Genomic DNA, 17,279 nt, shown 5'->3' on the forward strand with positions numbered 1-17,279 from the left:
ATTGATTTAGAAGCTATCCACTCTGTTTCTGTTCTTTTAATTCTTCTCCTAAAATGCTGACACACTTCTTAACAAAGTGTCAATGTAACATTGCCATGGTTAGGGAGATCTGCTCAGAACCTGATTGTGCCAGTTTGAATCACAACTCAGCCACACCCCACTGTGTCCCTTGGGAAGTCACTTTTGGCCTCCTGAGGGCCAGTTTTCCCCTTGGGTAAAATAGTGATGATAATAACATCAAACTCACAGGGCTGTTCTGAGGAATAAGTTAATTACATAAAAAGGCGTAAGACCATGCCATGTGTAGAGCAGGCTTTTAAATTAACTGTAGTTATTGTTATTTCTGCTGTGTTACTCTCACCCTCCTTCTAATACAAGAACTTTATAATTCTCTAGCGTGACCAATGACAAAATGTTACTTTTTGATAATCTGATTCTTTTTCTTTACTTTTTAGTCATTAGTATTACTATTATTGTTTCATTCTCTATTTTTATAATTACTCTTTTATCTATTTCTTTACTCATTATTTCTCTTTCCTTATCAGTCCTTGATTCTAAGTTCAACTTTCTTCTCCCTGAATTACGAACTTTAGAAGTCCTTTCAGAGGAGATTTACTTTGGGTAAACTATCTGAGTTTTTGAGACTCAGCCAGGTTCAGTGGCTCATGCCTGAAATCCCAGCACTTTGGGAAGTGGAGGCAGGCAGATCACTTGAGGTCAGGAGTTCAAGACCGGCCTGGCCAACATGGTGAAACCCCGTCTTTACCAAAAAATATAAAAAATAGACAGGAGTCTTGGTACACACCTGTAATCCCAGCTACTTGGGAGGCTGAGGTGGAAGAATCATTTGAACCCTGGAGGTAGAGATTGCAGTGAGCTGAGATCATACCACTGCACTCCAGCCTGGGTGACAGAATGAGAACTTCTCTCTCTCTCAAAAAAAAAAAAAAAAAAAAAAAAAGGAAGGAAAGAAAGAAAAAGAAAATATGTATTTTCCCTCTTGTTTTTGTCTGATTGATAGCTTAGCTTCACTGAGCAGAAGATCCTAGAAGGACTGTGATTTTTCTCTCAGCACTTTGGACAGAGTCAACGTTCTGTCTTCTGATCTATTGTTGCTTTGTAGGAATTTATCTCTTTGCTGTGGCTGCAACTTAAGATTCTATTTTTGTCTTTTGGGTTTCTATGGTTGCATTACACTGTGCCTATCATGGATTTATTTTTATGTATCATGCTTAGGACTGTGCTTCCTAAAGTTGAGAATTCATGATTTTCCTTAATTCTTAAAAATTCAAATGTTATCTTTGCCCTGTTTTCTCTATTTTCTCCCTCTGGGACTGATTTGAACAGTTAGTCCTGGTTGAGTCTCCCTCTCTTCATTCCCTTCCTTTGTCTCCTCCATGCCTTCTGGATGTCCTCTTTAGATCTGTTTTCCAGATCCCTCTTCAGATATGTCTCAACTGAAGCTCCCAGTCCCTGAGTGTTGAAATTCAATCATTAATGTTTTATTTCATGTTAGCTTTGATACTTTTTCAAACTTGCCTAATATCATGTTCTTTTCTTATGTCTTTAATTAGTTATTTAATTTCTTCATTTCAATATTTATGTTTGTTTTTTTGAGACGGAGTCTTACTGTCGCCCAGGCTGGAGTGCAGTGGCACGGTCTCTGCTCACTGTAACCTCTGCCTCCTGGATTCAAGCGATTCTCCTGCATCAGCCTCTTGAGTAGCTGGGATTACAGGTGCCCACCACCACACCTGGCTAATTTTTGTATTTTAGTGGAAACAGAGTTTCACTGTGTTGGCCAGGCTGGTCTCAAACTCCTGACCTCAAGTGATCTGCTTATAATGCAAGAACTAACATTTACACACTGGTTCATTTCCCCACTGTAGACTCAGTAAAAATGATGGAGTCTGTTGCAAAAACAAACTTGAATTTGTCCATCCTCTCAAACTAGTCCCCAGGTTTGTTTGCAGACCCTGTCAGTCCCAGCAGAACTAATGGGGACAGCCAGGCAGTCAGCATGGCCTACTTAGAGCCACTGAGTGCCTGTAGTACCTTGATGAGGATTCTGTCTTTAATACCAAAATGGGAGTCCTTCTTAGGTAATCAGACAACCACGTATGGTTTCAGACCAAGGTCCCTGGGCAGCCCCTCCAGCCCGTGATCCAAGAGTCCCATGGGGCACTGGCACCAACCCCAGGAGTTTCAGGGACAATGAGTGTTGGGGTGCTGTTGCACTCATGGTTGAGGAATCACAGCTTGTTGTAGATCATTTCTAGAAACTGCGCGTAGATGTCTGGGATGCATTCCCTTCTAGGGTTGAATAGGAATTTGTAGTAGCTGCCGTCTGCACAAATCGCAGTGACCGCATTTGGCTCTGCTCCAAGGGCACAAATGCATGGAGAACCCAAGGGAACCTGAAACTTGGAAAAACCCCTTTGCAACTAAAGGATTTTGAAAGGAAACTAGCTGACACCAAATTGGACTGTTTATTCCTTCCTGGGTCTTCAGCTGCAAAAAATGTGCACTGTGCTGTGGTCACCGGATATGCAGATGAAGGACGCACCTTGATTGAAGTTAATGCAGAAAACATTAGCTGCTTGAGATCCTCTTCATAGTTCCTGGATTAAATGTCCTGATGAAGTATCGAATATTCTTATAAGGGTCCCTTTTTCGAGTGTGGTTGCAATTCTTGTTCCCTGCAGGTTGAGTGTGATGCAGCTCAGGATGCCCTCGGGAGCGGGAATGTCCACAGGTGGTTTCTCTGTGCTGGCCTGGTCCACGAGCTGAACATGGCCCGTGTGCGTGCCCGGCAAGGCCAGAAGAGAGTTGTTGCTATTGGGACAGAGGACAGAGGCCTTTAGGGTTTTAAGAGGTTTCAAAGATGTACAACTGATGGGGGTTCTGTGTGAGTGTGAACACCTTAATCATGGAGTCCAAAACAACCACAATTCTATCTTGCTGCAATTTGACTGCCTTGACTTCTGTAGCAAATTCTATTTCATTAACAGTCTTCTTTTTCAGTCATCTCAGATCATCACTTTGTTGGGAAGGTATTTTGGCTTTTTTCCACCAACAACTAAAGTTAAATAGTTGCAGCAAAATAACATTTCATTATGGCCAACTCTTCCTCCTAGAAATTTTTGTTTCTCTTTTTCTTTTAATGGATTGGTGTTATAGACTCAGAATCCGTTTTCCATCCCACAAGCAAGGCATCCGTGGTCCTGGCTGAAGCCGGTGTAAAGCAGCTAGTTACTGGGCGAGTTACATGGTAGGAAGATCATGGCGCCACTGGGCTGGCCCACCCATTCTCAGCGAGCTGCCTGGGGAGGGTGGCTGGCTGGTCCCACCGGGCTGGTGCTAAGGCCGCCCCAGGAATGGAAGTTTTATAGTATTCTCTTTATGAAGACAACTTTCTCTCAAGCCTGAGCACCATTTGCCCTGAACGAACATGTTTGGTTTTATCTTCTGGAAATTGTGAATTTGGTGATTGTATATTCCCACCCAGCCTTTTTTTTTTTTTTTTTTTTTTTTTTTGAGACGGAGTCTGGCTCTGTCGCCCAGGCTGGAGTGCAGTGGCATGATCTCGGCTCACTGCAACCTCCGCCTCCCGGGTTCAAGCGATTCCCCTGCCTCAGCCTCCCAAGTAGCTGGGACTACAGGCGCATGCCACCATGCCCGGCTAATTTTTTTGTATTTTAGTAGAGATGGGGTTTCACCGTGTTAGCCAGGATGGTCTCGATCTCCTGACCTGATGATCTGCCCTCCTCAGCCTCCCAAAGTGCTGGGATTATAGGTGTGAGCCACTACACCTGGGCAAGTGACCTCATTTTTGTAGAACATGTCTTCTTACTTGTATTCCATCTAATTAATATGATGCATTTGTCAGCAGAAGGTCTTGGAAATGGGGCAATGTGCCATCTGGGAAGTTTCCTCCTGTATGAAACTGGCCTGAGCAGGTGGATAAATCCATTACTTTAGGGCATTGTTCTCCTATCAGTTAGCTGCTGAGGACAGGTCCACTTGCATGATGTGGCAGTGCTGAGTCTTTGAAGAGGTTGTGTTTTTAATAAACAGTTCAAAACAATAAACCCCACCCCACCCCCACCTAACTTCATTTGCCTCTTCTTTCACTGATCTCAGGAACCACTGAGTCAGAGTTGTACTTTTTACCCTTCTTAACTCTTCACAGCACATGAGTGTGCAATCATTAGGCTCCATCTCAACAATCCTTGAGAACAGAGCACACCTCATCTTTCAAATCCCACCTAGTGCTGGGAACAACACAAAGTCCTACAAATGTGATAATGAAACAAACTGACCCTGAATCCCACAGGCTCTGAACAGATAAGTTAGGGAAGCCTGAGCCTGGAGCCTGCTCTCCAACTGAGCAGCAGGAGAGACGGGGTGGCACAGGCTTTCAAAAGATGCAGTGGGCCGTAGTGGGCAGACATTTGGGGGAGAAGTGACTGGAAAAATACAACCATCCAGGGGGAAGATGATGAAGGGACTGGGTTCACACATGGACAGCAGGCTTCAGAAGGACGCCAGCAGAATTAATGTGGAGTGGATGTACTCACTCTGCGTTGCTCCAGAGGACAGGGTAAGACCCCAGGCTGGAAGTCATGGAGAAGCAGATAAGGCACACGCAAGCTCAGCACAGGGAGAAACTTCTTAGAAACTCAGCGGATTGGGTAACTTCATTAGAGAATGAACTTTCCTCACTGGATATTTTCATCTGGAGGCTGCAGGAGCAGTGGTCAAAGATGATACAGACAGGATTCCTGAATGCCAAAGTTCCTCCCTCAATGGGATTTGGAGGCTCTCAGGTGGATGGACCAACACCATCCTGTGGGCTTGTGGAGGGGAGGACAACCACCTGCATAAGCACAGCCATCACTGAGTGTAACTTCAGGCTCGTGAGCCATCCTCAGTGCATCAACTCAATGGGGGACAAGGATGGGGGCCAGGGATGGGAAGCAACAGGAAAGGAATTGCTGGCCTGTGCCTTTGCTCAGAATATAAATATCCTGGTAGAAACTCCCCTCAAGGAATGTGGTCACAAGTTACCCTCTGGTCCCCTGAGCATAAACCCACACCATCATATACATGAGAGGAGAGGAGCACCTTCTCATACCCAGGATCACTGGGCATAGACTCCCTTCCTCACTACAAAGGGGTTGGAGAGATCCAAAGATGCTCTCTAAAGACAAAGTAACAATGTGAGAAAATGGCAAAATGGGGACCTGGAGTAAGTTCAATCTTCCCAGTGAACTTCATTAAAAATTTCATCTGATTACAAATGATTATACTTCAAATATCTATGGGAGCATCACTGGATGTGGGTACAGCATTCATTCCCAAGGCCTCAGAACTGCTCTCCTGAGCACAGCCAGTGCAAATTTGCAGGGTGAAAAGTCAAAGGCAGAAGGAAGCAGGTGAGAGCATTCCCTGCCTCTAAAGAAAAAGAGCTCTCCTTATTCAAAACATCAAGTTCTACTGAACGAAGTTGCAGATCTTAACAATAATAGAGATCACTGTAAAAGAGAAACTTTAATGTATGCTAAAAAATTTTTTTTTTAGGAGGTAACATCCTGATGTTTCTCAGATGCAGGTAAATCATGACCTTCCACATTCTCTTTCAACACAGGGAGCACCTGAGATCCTACAGACAGGAAACATGGGGAGGATAAATCCAATGATGTATGCATCAGGTACATGCCAAAGTTCACCTGTGAACAAAACAGCAACAACAACAAAAAAGGCTAAATTATTTTAGCAATTAAAATAACTTTGTAAATATTAATGTTTAACTAAATCAAGTCAGATTTTTAAAGACGTATACTGAGACTTGATATCTCCTATCTGTTACATAGTAGAATGCAGTGGGACATTAAGAGAATCCTAACTTTAGACCCCAAAGATTCTCATCCTAAGGCATCCTTTCCCTATGGTCACCCCACACCTCTTTCTTGCTGGGCACATCTCTGTCCCACATGCCCTGAACTTCCTGCAGAAGGACCTTCTTCCTACTCTCAGCTCGTGACCACCACCCGGCCCATTTCCTGTTTGCTGCCTGATATAAAAGCCTTTTGGGGAAGACAGTGGCAGAACTCTGCATTTTCCTTGAGAAAGAATGATGCAAGTTAATTTTGTCAAATTCTCCTGAATAAGGATGGAAGGTCCAAAATGAAGAGTAGGTAAGTCTGCTCAATGTTAACCATCAATGCATGTGAGCCACTCAGGACCCTTTGGAGGACTTGATGTGCTCTCCAATCTGTTAGTTCCTGTGATAACATCTGCTGGACACCCTCATGTTCCAGGCCCCAGGCTAGGGGACTGGGCCAATTCCTCATGATTTGTACAAATGTGGGTGAAGAGTGCAGCCTCTGCACTCTCACTGCAACCGTTCCGTAAATCTAAAATTATTCCAAAATTTAAAAATAAAAGGTTCATGCACATGAAAACCACAGTGATGCTGAGAAACACTATTTTCATGGACCTTAGTATTGTATTTGTGCCTCCTTCTTTCTTCTCCTGGCAATCTGCATGGTGTAGGCTCAAGGTCCCCACACCCCAGACAACACAGCCTGCATTGACAGACATGCTGCTGTAACAGTCAAATGCACTACTCTGCAGGCCATTTCTATCCTATGTTGGTAAGAAAACTTACATAAATCAAATGTCTATACTGTGAAACAAAACCCTGGCTTTGAAGAAACACAGGAAACAGTGTAGCACATTTTACCATGAATTAACTTGCCAGCTTATTATTGGAAGTAGATACAGTGTTTGCATTATTTCTGTTAATTTTCAAGAATTGTTCTATATAGCCTGACTGCTTTTCTTGGCTTCCTGGAATTCTTTGAAAACAAAAAGTCCTAACAGAAAGTATAAGCCTGAAAATAAACCTTTCTAAAGAATCAACACATTGAAAGTTCAGTTTTTATAATCTGGAATTCATAACAACACTTTGTTGTTTTAACCCTCAAGAAAATGAATTTCCAGGCTTAATGAATGTATTTCCAGTTTAATGAAATGTACTGACTCTTTCTATGCAGGTACTCTATTCACAGTAAGGCACTTTACTCTTCATGAGCTCTCTGTGTTAAAGAAAGTAATGATCAAGACAATAGAATTACTTTACTTGTTTTTTTTTGTACTCCATATCTCTTCAACAAGATTGGAAAGCATAAAAATACATGTAGTAAATGGAAAGGAAAAATGAAATGAAACTACAAACAAGGATAGGTTAATGGTAGCCCAACAGCTTTGGGTGGGCAGCAAATCCCCCATTTAAAAAAATAACTCTGCACTATTATGAACATAGTTCTGGTATTGATAGCACCAGGATTGGAAACCAGGTGTCGTATTTTGCAATCACGCTTACCTTTGTTTCACGACTCTCAGAAAGTTTTTGGAAAACATGCTGGTTTCGTTGCCCAGTTTGCTGGTCGATGCAAATCATCTGGCATCTGTGACAAGGCCCCAAAACCTGGCAGGTGAGAAGGAAAACACAGCATTGCCACAAAAGTGACCAGAGCCTTGCACCTCAGAGGGAGGAATCACACAGAAATGCCCAGTCCCCTAACTATGGAGAGCCAGAACGTGGCACCTGTTCACCATCTCTGCTGGGGAATCATCTGCATTTGTTTGTTAGCAAAAAGACCACTGTTTAAGGACTTTGCAGACAAAGAAAAGAGGGACCGAGATCTTGACGGTTCTCAGGAAATGTTGGAGAATGGATTTGAGGAAGAAAAGCACTCAGTGACTGGGAAGACAAATTGGAAAAAGAGAAAAGTCGCAGAAAGCCAGCACAGTGGCTCACACCTGTAATCCCAACACTTCGAGAGGTGGAGGCGGACCAATCACTTGAGGCCAGGAGTTCAGGATCAGCCTGGCCAACATGACAAAACCCTGTCTCTACTAAAAATACAAAAATTACGCAGGTGTGGTGATGCATGCCTGTAATCCCCACTACCCAGGAGGCTGAGGAAGGAGAATCACTTGAACCTGGGAGGCGGAGGGGGTAGTAAGCCAAGAATGCACCACTGCACTGCAGCCTGGGCAACAGAGCAAGAAAGAAGAAGAAAGAGGAGGAGGAGGTCACAGAGCCAGCGCCGGCCCCTGTGAGAAGGTCATCAGAGAGAACTTTCATGTGTCAATGCCCACTGACCCAGCAACTTCACATCTAAAAATCCAACCTAAGAAAGGAACCAGAAGCCCAACCACAGTCATGGACAAAGATTTATCCTCACATCGTTCATAATAGGAAAAACTTGTTAACATCATAAATGTCATATAGTGGAGAGAAATGGTTAAGTAAACCATGCTACATATATATGATGTATATGGTGCAGGCATTAAAATTATATCATGCAGGTATTTAAAGGAATCTATAAAAACCTTTAAATAAAATGTGGAATTGTTTTTATAACTGTAATAAGTAGGAAACAAAATTATTTTAACATACATATCTGTATGCATATGTGTGTGTATATATATATATATATCCACATGTACCCACACCTACATCCCACACATACACAATACTTAAAACGCATTGTTACAGTTTCTTAACACAGGTCATACTGTCTGGTGGAACTTAAAATCCCCCATAATATAAACATCAAAAAGAAAGTATGCAGCTCAGCAATAAAGAGACACTTGTTTTATTGCACATGTAAAAAGTGCAAAGGTACTTGATTTTTTTTTTTTTTTTTTTTTTTGAGACAGAGTCTCACTCTGTTGCCCGGGCTGGAGTGCAGTGGCGCAATCTCGGCTCACTGAAAGCTCTGCCTCCCGGATTCACACCATTTTCCTGCCTCAGCCTCTCCGAGTAGTTGGGACTACAGGCGCCCGCCACCACGCCCGGCCAATTTTTTTTTTTGTATTTTTAGTAGAGACGGGGTTTCACCGTGGTCTCGATCTCCTGACCTCGTGATCCGCCCACCTTGGCCTCCCAAAGTGCTGGGATTACAAGCGTGAGCCACCGCGCCCGGCCTGCAAAGGTACTTGATTTTCTTAAAACCATTTTCTCATAACCATTTTCTCTTCAGCTCACTCATGGGCAAATACAAATTATGCACTGAAATTAGAAACACTCACCTAATCTGGATGTGTCTTGGCCTGTTCCTGTTACTGGTGTGAAAGTTGCAGATACCAGGATGAAATCACTGATTAGACCCGAAGAAATTGGAGCCAGGATGGCATGAAGGCAGGGAGTTCATGCTTGCATTTCTGAGACAACGACTGTCTCAAGGACTTTCTAAAATAATCCCATAAGAAATTCCTCCACGTCCTTCACGCATCTCATGCTTTTCATGATCCATGTCTTGCATGTATGCACATATTTCTAGACTGGGTTTATCACTAGACATTCTTTAGGACTGCAGCAGTTCAGATAAGATGCTCTTGAAGGAACATTTGCCCAGTAACAGCATCTCCACCAATGAACTGATGCCAATTCTGGCTTTGAGCCTCAGGAACCAATAAATTCTGTTTTCAAGCAGCTTGTGTGAATTTATTTTTGCCAATAAAAGCTTTCCCTTACTCTCTCCTCTTCAGGTGCACCTGTGGCTTGCCATAGCTATGCGTCCTAGTTTATAATCCTTTTTGCTTACTCCTGAATAAATTAGTCACATTAGGAGATCATTTTCTCTGGTGTGTTTTTTAAATTTAATTTTGTTTTTGTTTCTGATTGGGAAAAGTTTTCAATTAGCAATAATCACACCTCAGATAAACCTCATTGGCTCTGATACTGGCACTGTACAAAGCTCTAATTTTTTTTTCAGGTTGATGCTCACATTCTGCACTGGGTACTAAACCAGTGGAAATATATGCTCCCTGTAGTACCAAAGTCAAGATTCCCAGGCCACATAAGCATCCAGAACATACTGGAAAGGAGCTCTACCAAGGACTTGGCAAACCTGTGACCTCTCCAGATATCGTTTCCTTGTCTAGATTCTTGGCTGTATTTGGTGAGAACTATATCAGGGATACAGGTACTCAAGCCCAGGCCGTGCTCAAGAGTGGAAACTATCACTGTTATACACAGGGATCCCTGCGGTGGAACGACGTTTTTGTATCGCCACAAAGCTGTGCCCTCGAGGAGCCAGTGTGGCTCCCAGTTTCCTGCACCCTCTTACTTCTTTGCCTAGAAAACAGCTGATGCATAGGGCCAGCTCCTGCAGAAAGGATGCCAGGGCCCTGCAGCTCACACCAGCCCCAGCCTCTAGCAGCCACCCGACAGGCAACAACTTCTGTAAAAATCCTGTCACTTCAATGAAAGGCCCTCTTAGAACAGTTTCTCAAACTAGCAGAAGAAAGGGGCATTTTCCGGACACTATTTTCTTTTACCTTTTGTGTGTGTGTGTGTGTGTGAGGTGAAGTTTCACTCTTGTCACCCAGACTGGAGTTTCGCTCTTGTCACCCAGGCAGCTCCCTGCAACCTCCACCTCCTGTGTTCAAGCGATTCTCCTACCTCAGCCTCCTGAGTAATTGGGATTACAGGCGCCAGCCACCATACCCGCCTAATTTTCATATTTTTAGTAGAGACGGGGTTCTCCATGTTGGTCAGGTTGGTGTCAAACTCCTGACCTCAGGTGATCCGAGCACCTCAGTCTCCCAAAGTGCTGGGATTATAGGCATGAGCCACCGCATGCAGCCCCAGACACTATTTTCAAACACCAATACAAAGAAAAAAATTTTCTTAAAACATCTTCATTTTAAAGCTTCTTTTCTGGTATTCTTAGCAACTAGTACTTTAAAAACGTGTTTACTAGCATATATATTCATTAAAAAACAAGTCAAACAATACAGAAGCTTGAAGAACTAAAAGAGAAAGCACTCCGCAGCAGTGGTCCCCCTCTCCCCATCCACAGAGACAGGTGCTGCTCATGGGCTGCAGACCATCCCAGGACATCCCAGATTGTCCCAGGCCATCCTAGGACATCCAAACCATCCCAGACCATCCCAGACTGTGGCATGTAACTGCACACCAATTGTGTATGTGCACCTGTGTAAACACACTCGCTGGGATCTCAGAGCCCACTTGGGTTTCTTTTTCAATTACTCTGCAATATGTAAGGACATCCTTCCACCTCAGGGCATAGAGAGCCACCTCATCCTTGCATTTTGCAACTTTCACAATGGATGGCCTGGCATTCCATGGGTTGAAACACTTAGTTCTTCTCCTTTGAAGCCATGTGAATAGTTTCTAATGCTTTCCTGTGATCAATAATTTTGCAATAAAGGCCTAATTCACATAACTCTCTTTCCTTTTCATTTTTTTTGTAGTATCAGTCTCCCAAAATGAAATTATAAGGTCAACAGGAATAAAAAATATTTATGACTTGATAGCACCCAGTAAAAAATTGTTTTCCAAAAGAGATGTGCTAGTTTCACTGTAATTGCTTCAGCACTGCGTATTATCATCAACAAACATCTTTTGAGCATTTGCTTTTTTTTTGAGACAGGGTCTTGCTCTGTCACCCAGGCTGGAGGGCAGTGGCTTCATCATAGCTCACTGCAGCCTTCACTTCCCAGGCTCAAGCTATCCTCCCACCTCAGCCTCCTGAGTAGCTGAGACCACAGTGATGTACCACCATGCCCAGCTAGTTTTTTAATATTCAGTAGAGATGAGGTCTTGCTATTTTGCCTAGGCTGATCTCAAACTTGTGAGCTCAAGTGATCCTCCTTCCTTGGCCTCCTACAGCATTGAGATTTCAGGCATGAGCCACTGTGCCCACCCAAGCATTTACTTTCTTGAAAGGCACAGTATTGCCAAGTGTGGTGGCCTATGCCTATAATCCCAACACTGGGAGGCTGAGGCCAGTGGGTCACTTGAGCCCAGGAGGTTGAAACCAGTCTGGCCAACATGGTGAAACCCCATCTCTACCAAAAATAAAAAATTTAGCCAGGTGTGGTGGCGCACACCTGTAGTCCCAGCTACTCAGGAGGCTGAGGCAGGAGGATTGCTTGAACCCGAGGGGCAGAGGTTGCAATGAGTCAAGATTGCACCACTGTACTCTAGCCTGGACAACAGCGTAAGACCCTGTCTCAAAAAAAAGAAAAGAAAGGTGCAGTATTAACCATATCTTATGCTCTTTAATACTCACACTGGACTAATGTGTATAGCTATTATTGATTGACTGATTGACTGACAGATCTTGCTCTGAGACCCAGACTTGAGTACAGTGGGGCAATCTTGACTCACTACAGGCTCGAGCTCCTGGGCTCAAGCAATCCTCCCACCTCAAGGAGCTGAGACTACAGGCACACGCCACCATGCCTGGCTAATTTTTCGTGTGTGTGTGTGTGTGTGTGTGTGTGTGTTTGGAGATGGAGTCTTGCTATGCTGCCCAGGCTGGTAAAAGTATTTTTATACTTATTTTAATACTTGTATTAGCATTTCTATGGGATAGATTTCTACAAGTGAGATTATTGAGTCAAAGGGCATGCATATTTTGATTTTTACTAGTTGCAGTCTATTAAGAATGGTGACCTAAAGAAAGCAAAGCCTGCTAAGTCACCTCAGAAAGGTTTCTTAAAGAATCTTCCTTGCATTTGTCTCGAGATACCTGGAGAGGCACAGGTGCTACTGTTGCCAGGTAAGTTTCTGAGAGTAATCTCAGTCTAGTTCTAGTTCTTTTCCCTTTTCTCTTTCTTTTTTCTTTTCTTCCTTTCTTCCTCCCTCTCACTCTCCACCTATCCGATAATGTATATTTAGTGTCTATTTTGTTCCCAGCAGGATGTGTAACAGTAGGCATTTTTTTTTAAACATGGCAGAGACACAGGGATAGAAAATAAGGAAGAGTAAGTAAGGATGGAGGGATGAGGGAAATGGCAGGAGGGCTAGTGCCCGAGATGGGCTTGCGGGAGAGAATGTAGGAGATAATATAGATTGCTTGTCAAGGGGGAGCAACTGCCAGGGTAAGAGGAAGTCTAGGGAGTTAAAAACATCAAAAACATCATTGAACATTTTGTTGTGCCATGCAATTTATTTCTTACACCTCAGATCTCTAAAATTATTTAATAAAGATTCAAATGACTGTTTACTGCTTTCCTAGATGTTAGAGTGGTGTTCCTTCTGAGTGCACAGCCTGAATACAAGGTAGCTTGTTATAGTCAGTTCATACCAGTGGCTAATTACGCTACTACAGGTTGAGTATTCCTTATCCAAAATGCTTAGAACCAGAAGCATTTTGAGATTTTTTTAAATTTTGGAATATTTGCATTACATATCTCCAGTATACTTAACCAGTTGAGCATTCCTAATTCAAAAATCCGAAATCCAAAATGTTCCAATGGTCATATCCTTTGAATGTCATATCAGTGCCCAAAAAGTTTTATATGTTAGAGCATTTCAGATTTCAGATTTTGGATTAAGGATGTCCAGCCCGTATTATAAAAATAATTTCAGCCCCCACTAAAGAACAGAGCACATTCTCTGGCATTAGATATTCCTCACCTCTCCTGTCCATTTCTTCCCTCAATAATTACTTATTGAGCACTGACTCTGGGCCAGTGTCGTTCAAGGCCCTAGAGGTGCAGCAGGGAATAAAACAGACTTGGTCTCACCCTCCTACATGCTGCAGGAATAAGCAGAACGTGACCCTGCAGCAGGTCAGGGGCATCCTTTCCAAGAAGGTGACATCTGAGCTGAGACCCTTGGACAACATGCCAAGCAGAAGGGATGGCAAGGGCTAAGGCAGGAAGGGTGGCTGTTTAGGGAACAGAGAGAAGGTCACTGTGACAGAGGCAGAGAGGGAACGGGTGATGAGCTCAGAGACAGTGGCAGCGTGGGATCTCATGGGGCCTTGTCAACCATGTGAGGAGCACAGATTTTAGCCTAAGACCTTTCTCCTCTTTCTCATATCTTTGAAGCCCATAGCCAAAGGTTTTGGGAGTCCAAAGCCGGGGAGAGAGGACATCCTGGTGGCTTTGCCTCTGACAATCTCCTTCCCAGCCACCAGCAAAGGCAGAAAAAGGTGAAGCGTGTGGAGGAGTGGGTGGCCATGGGCACAGAGGCACCGCCAGGCTTCTGGGCCTCCCTCCACAAGCTCCAGACTGCCACAAAGTCCAACAAGTTTCAGGAGGATGACTGTCTCATGACACAAGCATTCCAAAAAAACAGAGTTTAAGCCTAGACATAACGACAGCACAGAGGCAGCGCCGAGCCCTCTGATGGGGCACACCTTCTGTGGCTTGTGCAAAACTGACTGCTGCCGTCCTCTTGGGGAATAAAGGATGGATTATTCCATGGGGTGTCTCAGAAGGCTGAGCTTACATAATCTCCCACCAAGATTTTGTAGTTAAGAGACAAGGACAGGGAGGGAGTCCCACCTGCCGCTATCCAGGTCTGGGATTGAGGTCAATCTTCATTGACAACCCTGGAGGAAGGATAATAGAACTTCCCGAAACTTACCTGGAAATGCAAAGAGCCAATTGAAATCTCATCCCATTTCTCTTCTTCAAAAGCCCTTTTTCCATTGATAATAATATTGGCACGAAAACGCAAGCTGAGATCCTTCACTGAGAATAATTCCTCCTTTCCATTCTTATCACTGTTTAAAGCAACCAAAAAGAGTAAGTGGGGGGAGGATGGCAGATAATCGCACCACTGTAATAATTCATCATGCCTGCCACGCAACACCTAACTTCATCAGCTCTACTGTGGCCTGTGCCCTGGATAATCAGAACAGACTTTTACCATGAGTGCAAGGCTAAGAGACACCCATCTGCTAAACAGGCATCAGGGCCTCCCCTGGGATACGGTCCCATCTCCAGTGAGAGGCCCACAAGAGCCAGGCAAATGGTGAGCAGATCTTAGCTGAAGAGATAAAGGCCTTTGGAAATCAGAAGAACAGAGCTCCAGTGAAGAAGGAACTTCTTCACTTGTGGGGTGGCACAAAGCATTTAAAAACCTGCCAACAGGCTTAATGATCAAAGACCTAAAAAGCATTGAGATCTCATTCCCTTTTTTCCCCCTTCTTTTCACAGGTGTTGAGATTTCACTCTTTTTTTGGGGTATTAAAACATTATAAATAAAGAAGATAGTATTTCCTAATTTCCATTCTATTTGCAGTTTAACATCTGCTATTTTTCTTTTTTTTTTTTTTTTTTTTTTTTGGAGACAAGATCTTGCTCTGTCACCCAGACTGGAGTGCAGTGGCACAATCTCAGCTCATTGTAGCCTTGACCAGGATCCCAGGCTCAAGTAATTCTCCTGCCTCAGCCTCCGAAGTAGGTGGGACTACAAGCATGTGCCACCATGCCCAGCTAACTTATTTTTATTTTTTTTAGAGATGGGGTCTCACTATATTGCCCAGGCTGGGTTTGAACTCCTGGGCTCAAGTGATCCTCCCACCTCAGCCTCTCAAAGTGCTGGGATTACAGGTGTGAGCCACCATGCCTAGCCTATTTTTGTAACTCTTGTTTATTTTTGTAATTTTTATTTATTGCCATGAGGTTCCAAAAAAAAAAAATGGGTCTCTGCACCCCCCACCCCCACCCCCATCCAGAAGAACACACTGAAAATACATCTTAAAACTTCTCTGACAAAAGAACACATCCTGTATGATCCCACCATATTAAGTTGAAGAACGGGTGAAACTAGCTATGTTGAAAGAAGTCAGAATAGTGGTGACCTTCAGTGAGGTTGACTGGGATAGGATACAAGGGAGGTTTCTGGAGTACATTCTCAGCTTGATCTAGGTAGTGGTAGTTGCTGGTGAAGTCCCAAAATACTTAATGTGTTTATCAGCAGATATTTTGCCTCATTCACCGGAGAAAGGGTGGCTGTTGTACCAGGAGATTGATCTGAAAATGATGGAGCATGGGTGTATACATCTGTAAAACTTTATTTAACTGTGTACTGATGATTTTTGCACTTTTTTGTGCTTCAATAAATTTTTAATTGCTTAAGTTGGTGTGGGATAAATCCTCAGGCATGGTTAGAGTATGCCCCAGAGACAGAGTTGAAAGACTATGGGGTTGGGAAGGAGGAGTCCCAAGGTTATATCCCAATCTCCTTTGAATGGCAATGTATGAAAAGCCAGAGACCAGGATACCTGAGTCTGGTTTTTTCACTTACTAAGGGCAACCCCCACAACCTATGAGGACCATGGTTTCCTCATCTGCAACAAGAGGGTTAGCACTTTTCCAGTCCTGAAATCCTCTGATTCTGGATCAACTCTCTGGGTTATAAACCCTCACTTTGAGCTTCATAAAAGGGCATGTTTTATGTCCAAAAGCTATCGTGGTTAACATGAGCATGATAGAGTCCCTCATATTTGCAAATAGAGCACAGAGAAATACCTAGCAGGGCACCCTAGCTCTGCTCTTGGATCACCTGTCCAGCAGGTCTGCCCTGCTGGAAACCAGATGGTGGGGAACATGGCCCCTCCTGGTAGGAACTGGGGTTGCAGCAAGCCTGTCCCCACCTCCTATCTTTCTACACCAAGAACCCCAAAAAACTGCATACCCACTTTTTCCAGGACTCTGGATGCCTGAGGAGGAGAGTCCCTCAGGGCCAGAACTCAGCGAATACCCAGAGAACATGCGGCTGCATCACACTTTTGCTCTCAAAGACAGCGTGCTGGGCCACAGTATGAGCAAGATGTATGTTTTCAACAATGGCTAGAAACAAGAATGGCAAGTAGCCCATCCCTGCAGAGGTGGAGGAGGTGGCCTTAGTCAGCTTTATTAAGCTGTATTTGTATGTCTTTGCAAATATGTATGTGTGTGTACTTGACCACGTGGCACATGACAGTCACAGGACCCCCAGTTCACAGTGCTGTTAGGGGTGAGCCAGCAACACAACACTCATCTCTGGCCTGTGGACCAGGAATGAGGAGCCCGTCCCAGTCACCCTGTGGCATGAGAGCTGGGTGATTTTTCCTCATTGCCTGGCTACCTTGGGACTTCAGTTTGCTCTAAAGGACAACGAGAGGGTTGGCCCAACCATGACCCTTTCTGGAGATGACCTCCCGATGCTGTTCGGGTCCTTGGGAGAGCACTGGGTGGGAGTGGGCAGGGAGGGGTGCTAGTTCCCTCTGTGGCGCATCTTTCAAATAAAGCGTGCCTGCAATTACAACTTTAAAAGCTTTCATAACCACTCTTTTTTAGCCTTTAAAATGACTGTGTGAAGTAGGGCAGAGATCCTCGGGGACAGGGGACAGTGGGAGGGTGGGTAATAAAAGTTGGTCAAGTTGGTGGCAATTCAATTAAAACAGACATTAAGAAATTGAATGATTAAAAAGTGAGAGCTAGGGATT

At 43.9% G+C, this 17,279-nt stretch overlaps 1 protein-coding gene, 1 non-coding gene and 1 pseudogene across 2 annotated transcripts in view; all 3 read right to left on the bottom strand.

Annotated features, from left to right (window-relative positions):
- Positions 1-2,252: 2,252 nt before the first annotated feature.
- LOC100602713 lies at positions 2,253-3,287 on the bottom strand (annotated as a pseudogene).
- A 2,247-nt stretch (positions 3,288-5,534) lies between these two features.
- MOCOS (molybdenum cofactor sulfurase) overlaps positions 5,535-17,279 on the bottom strand; it is a 75,395-nt gene continuing 63,650 nt past the window's right edge. Inside the window, exons 13-15 of the mRNA XM_030810101.1 lie at positions 14,429-14,567; positions 7,391-7,495; positions 5,535-5,732 (exon numbers count right to left, since the gene is read on the bottom strand). Coding sequence (XP_030665961.1) covers positions 5,580-5,732; positions 7,391-7,495; positions 14,429-14,567 — 397 coding nt within the window. The 3' untranslated portion in view covers positions 5,535-5,579. The remainder of the gene's footprint in view (positions 5,733-7,390; positions 7,496-14,428; positions 14,568-17,279) is intronic.
- On the bottom strand, positions 9,640-9,778 carry LOC115834846. Its single transcript, XR_004029849.1, has one exon. It is a non-coding gene; the product is annotated as a U4 spliceosomal RNA (small nuclear RNA).

Source organism: Nomascus leucogenys, chromosome 4 (assembly GCF_006542625.1).
Source record: "Nomascus leucogenys isolate Asia chromosome 4, Asia_NLE_v1, whole genome shotgun sequence".
Lineage (NCBI taxonomy): Eukaryota > Metazoa > Chordata > Mammalia > Primates > Hylobatidae > Nomascus > Nomascus leucogenys.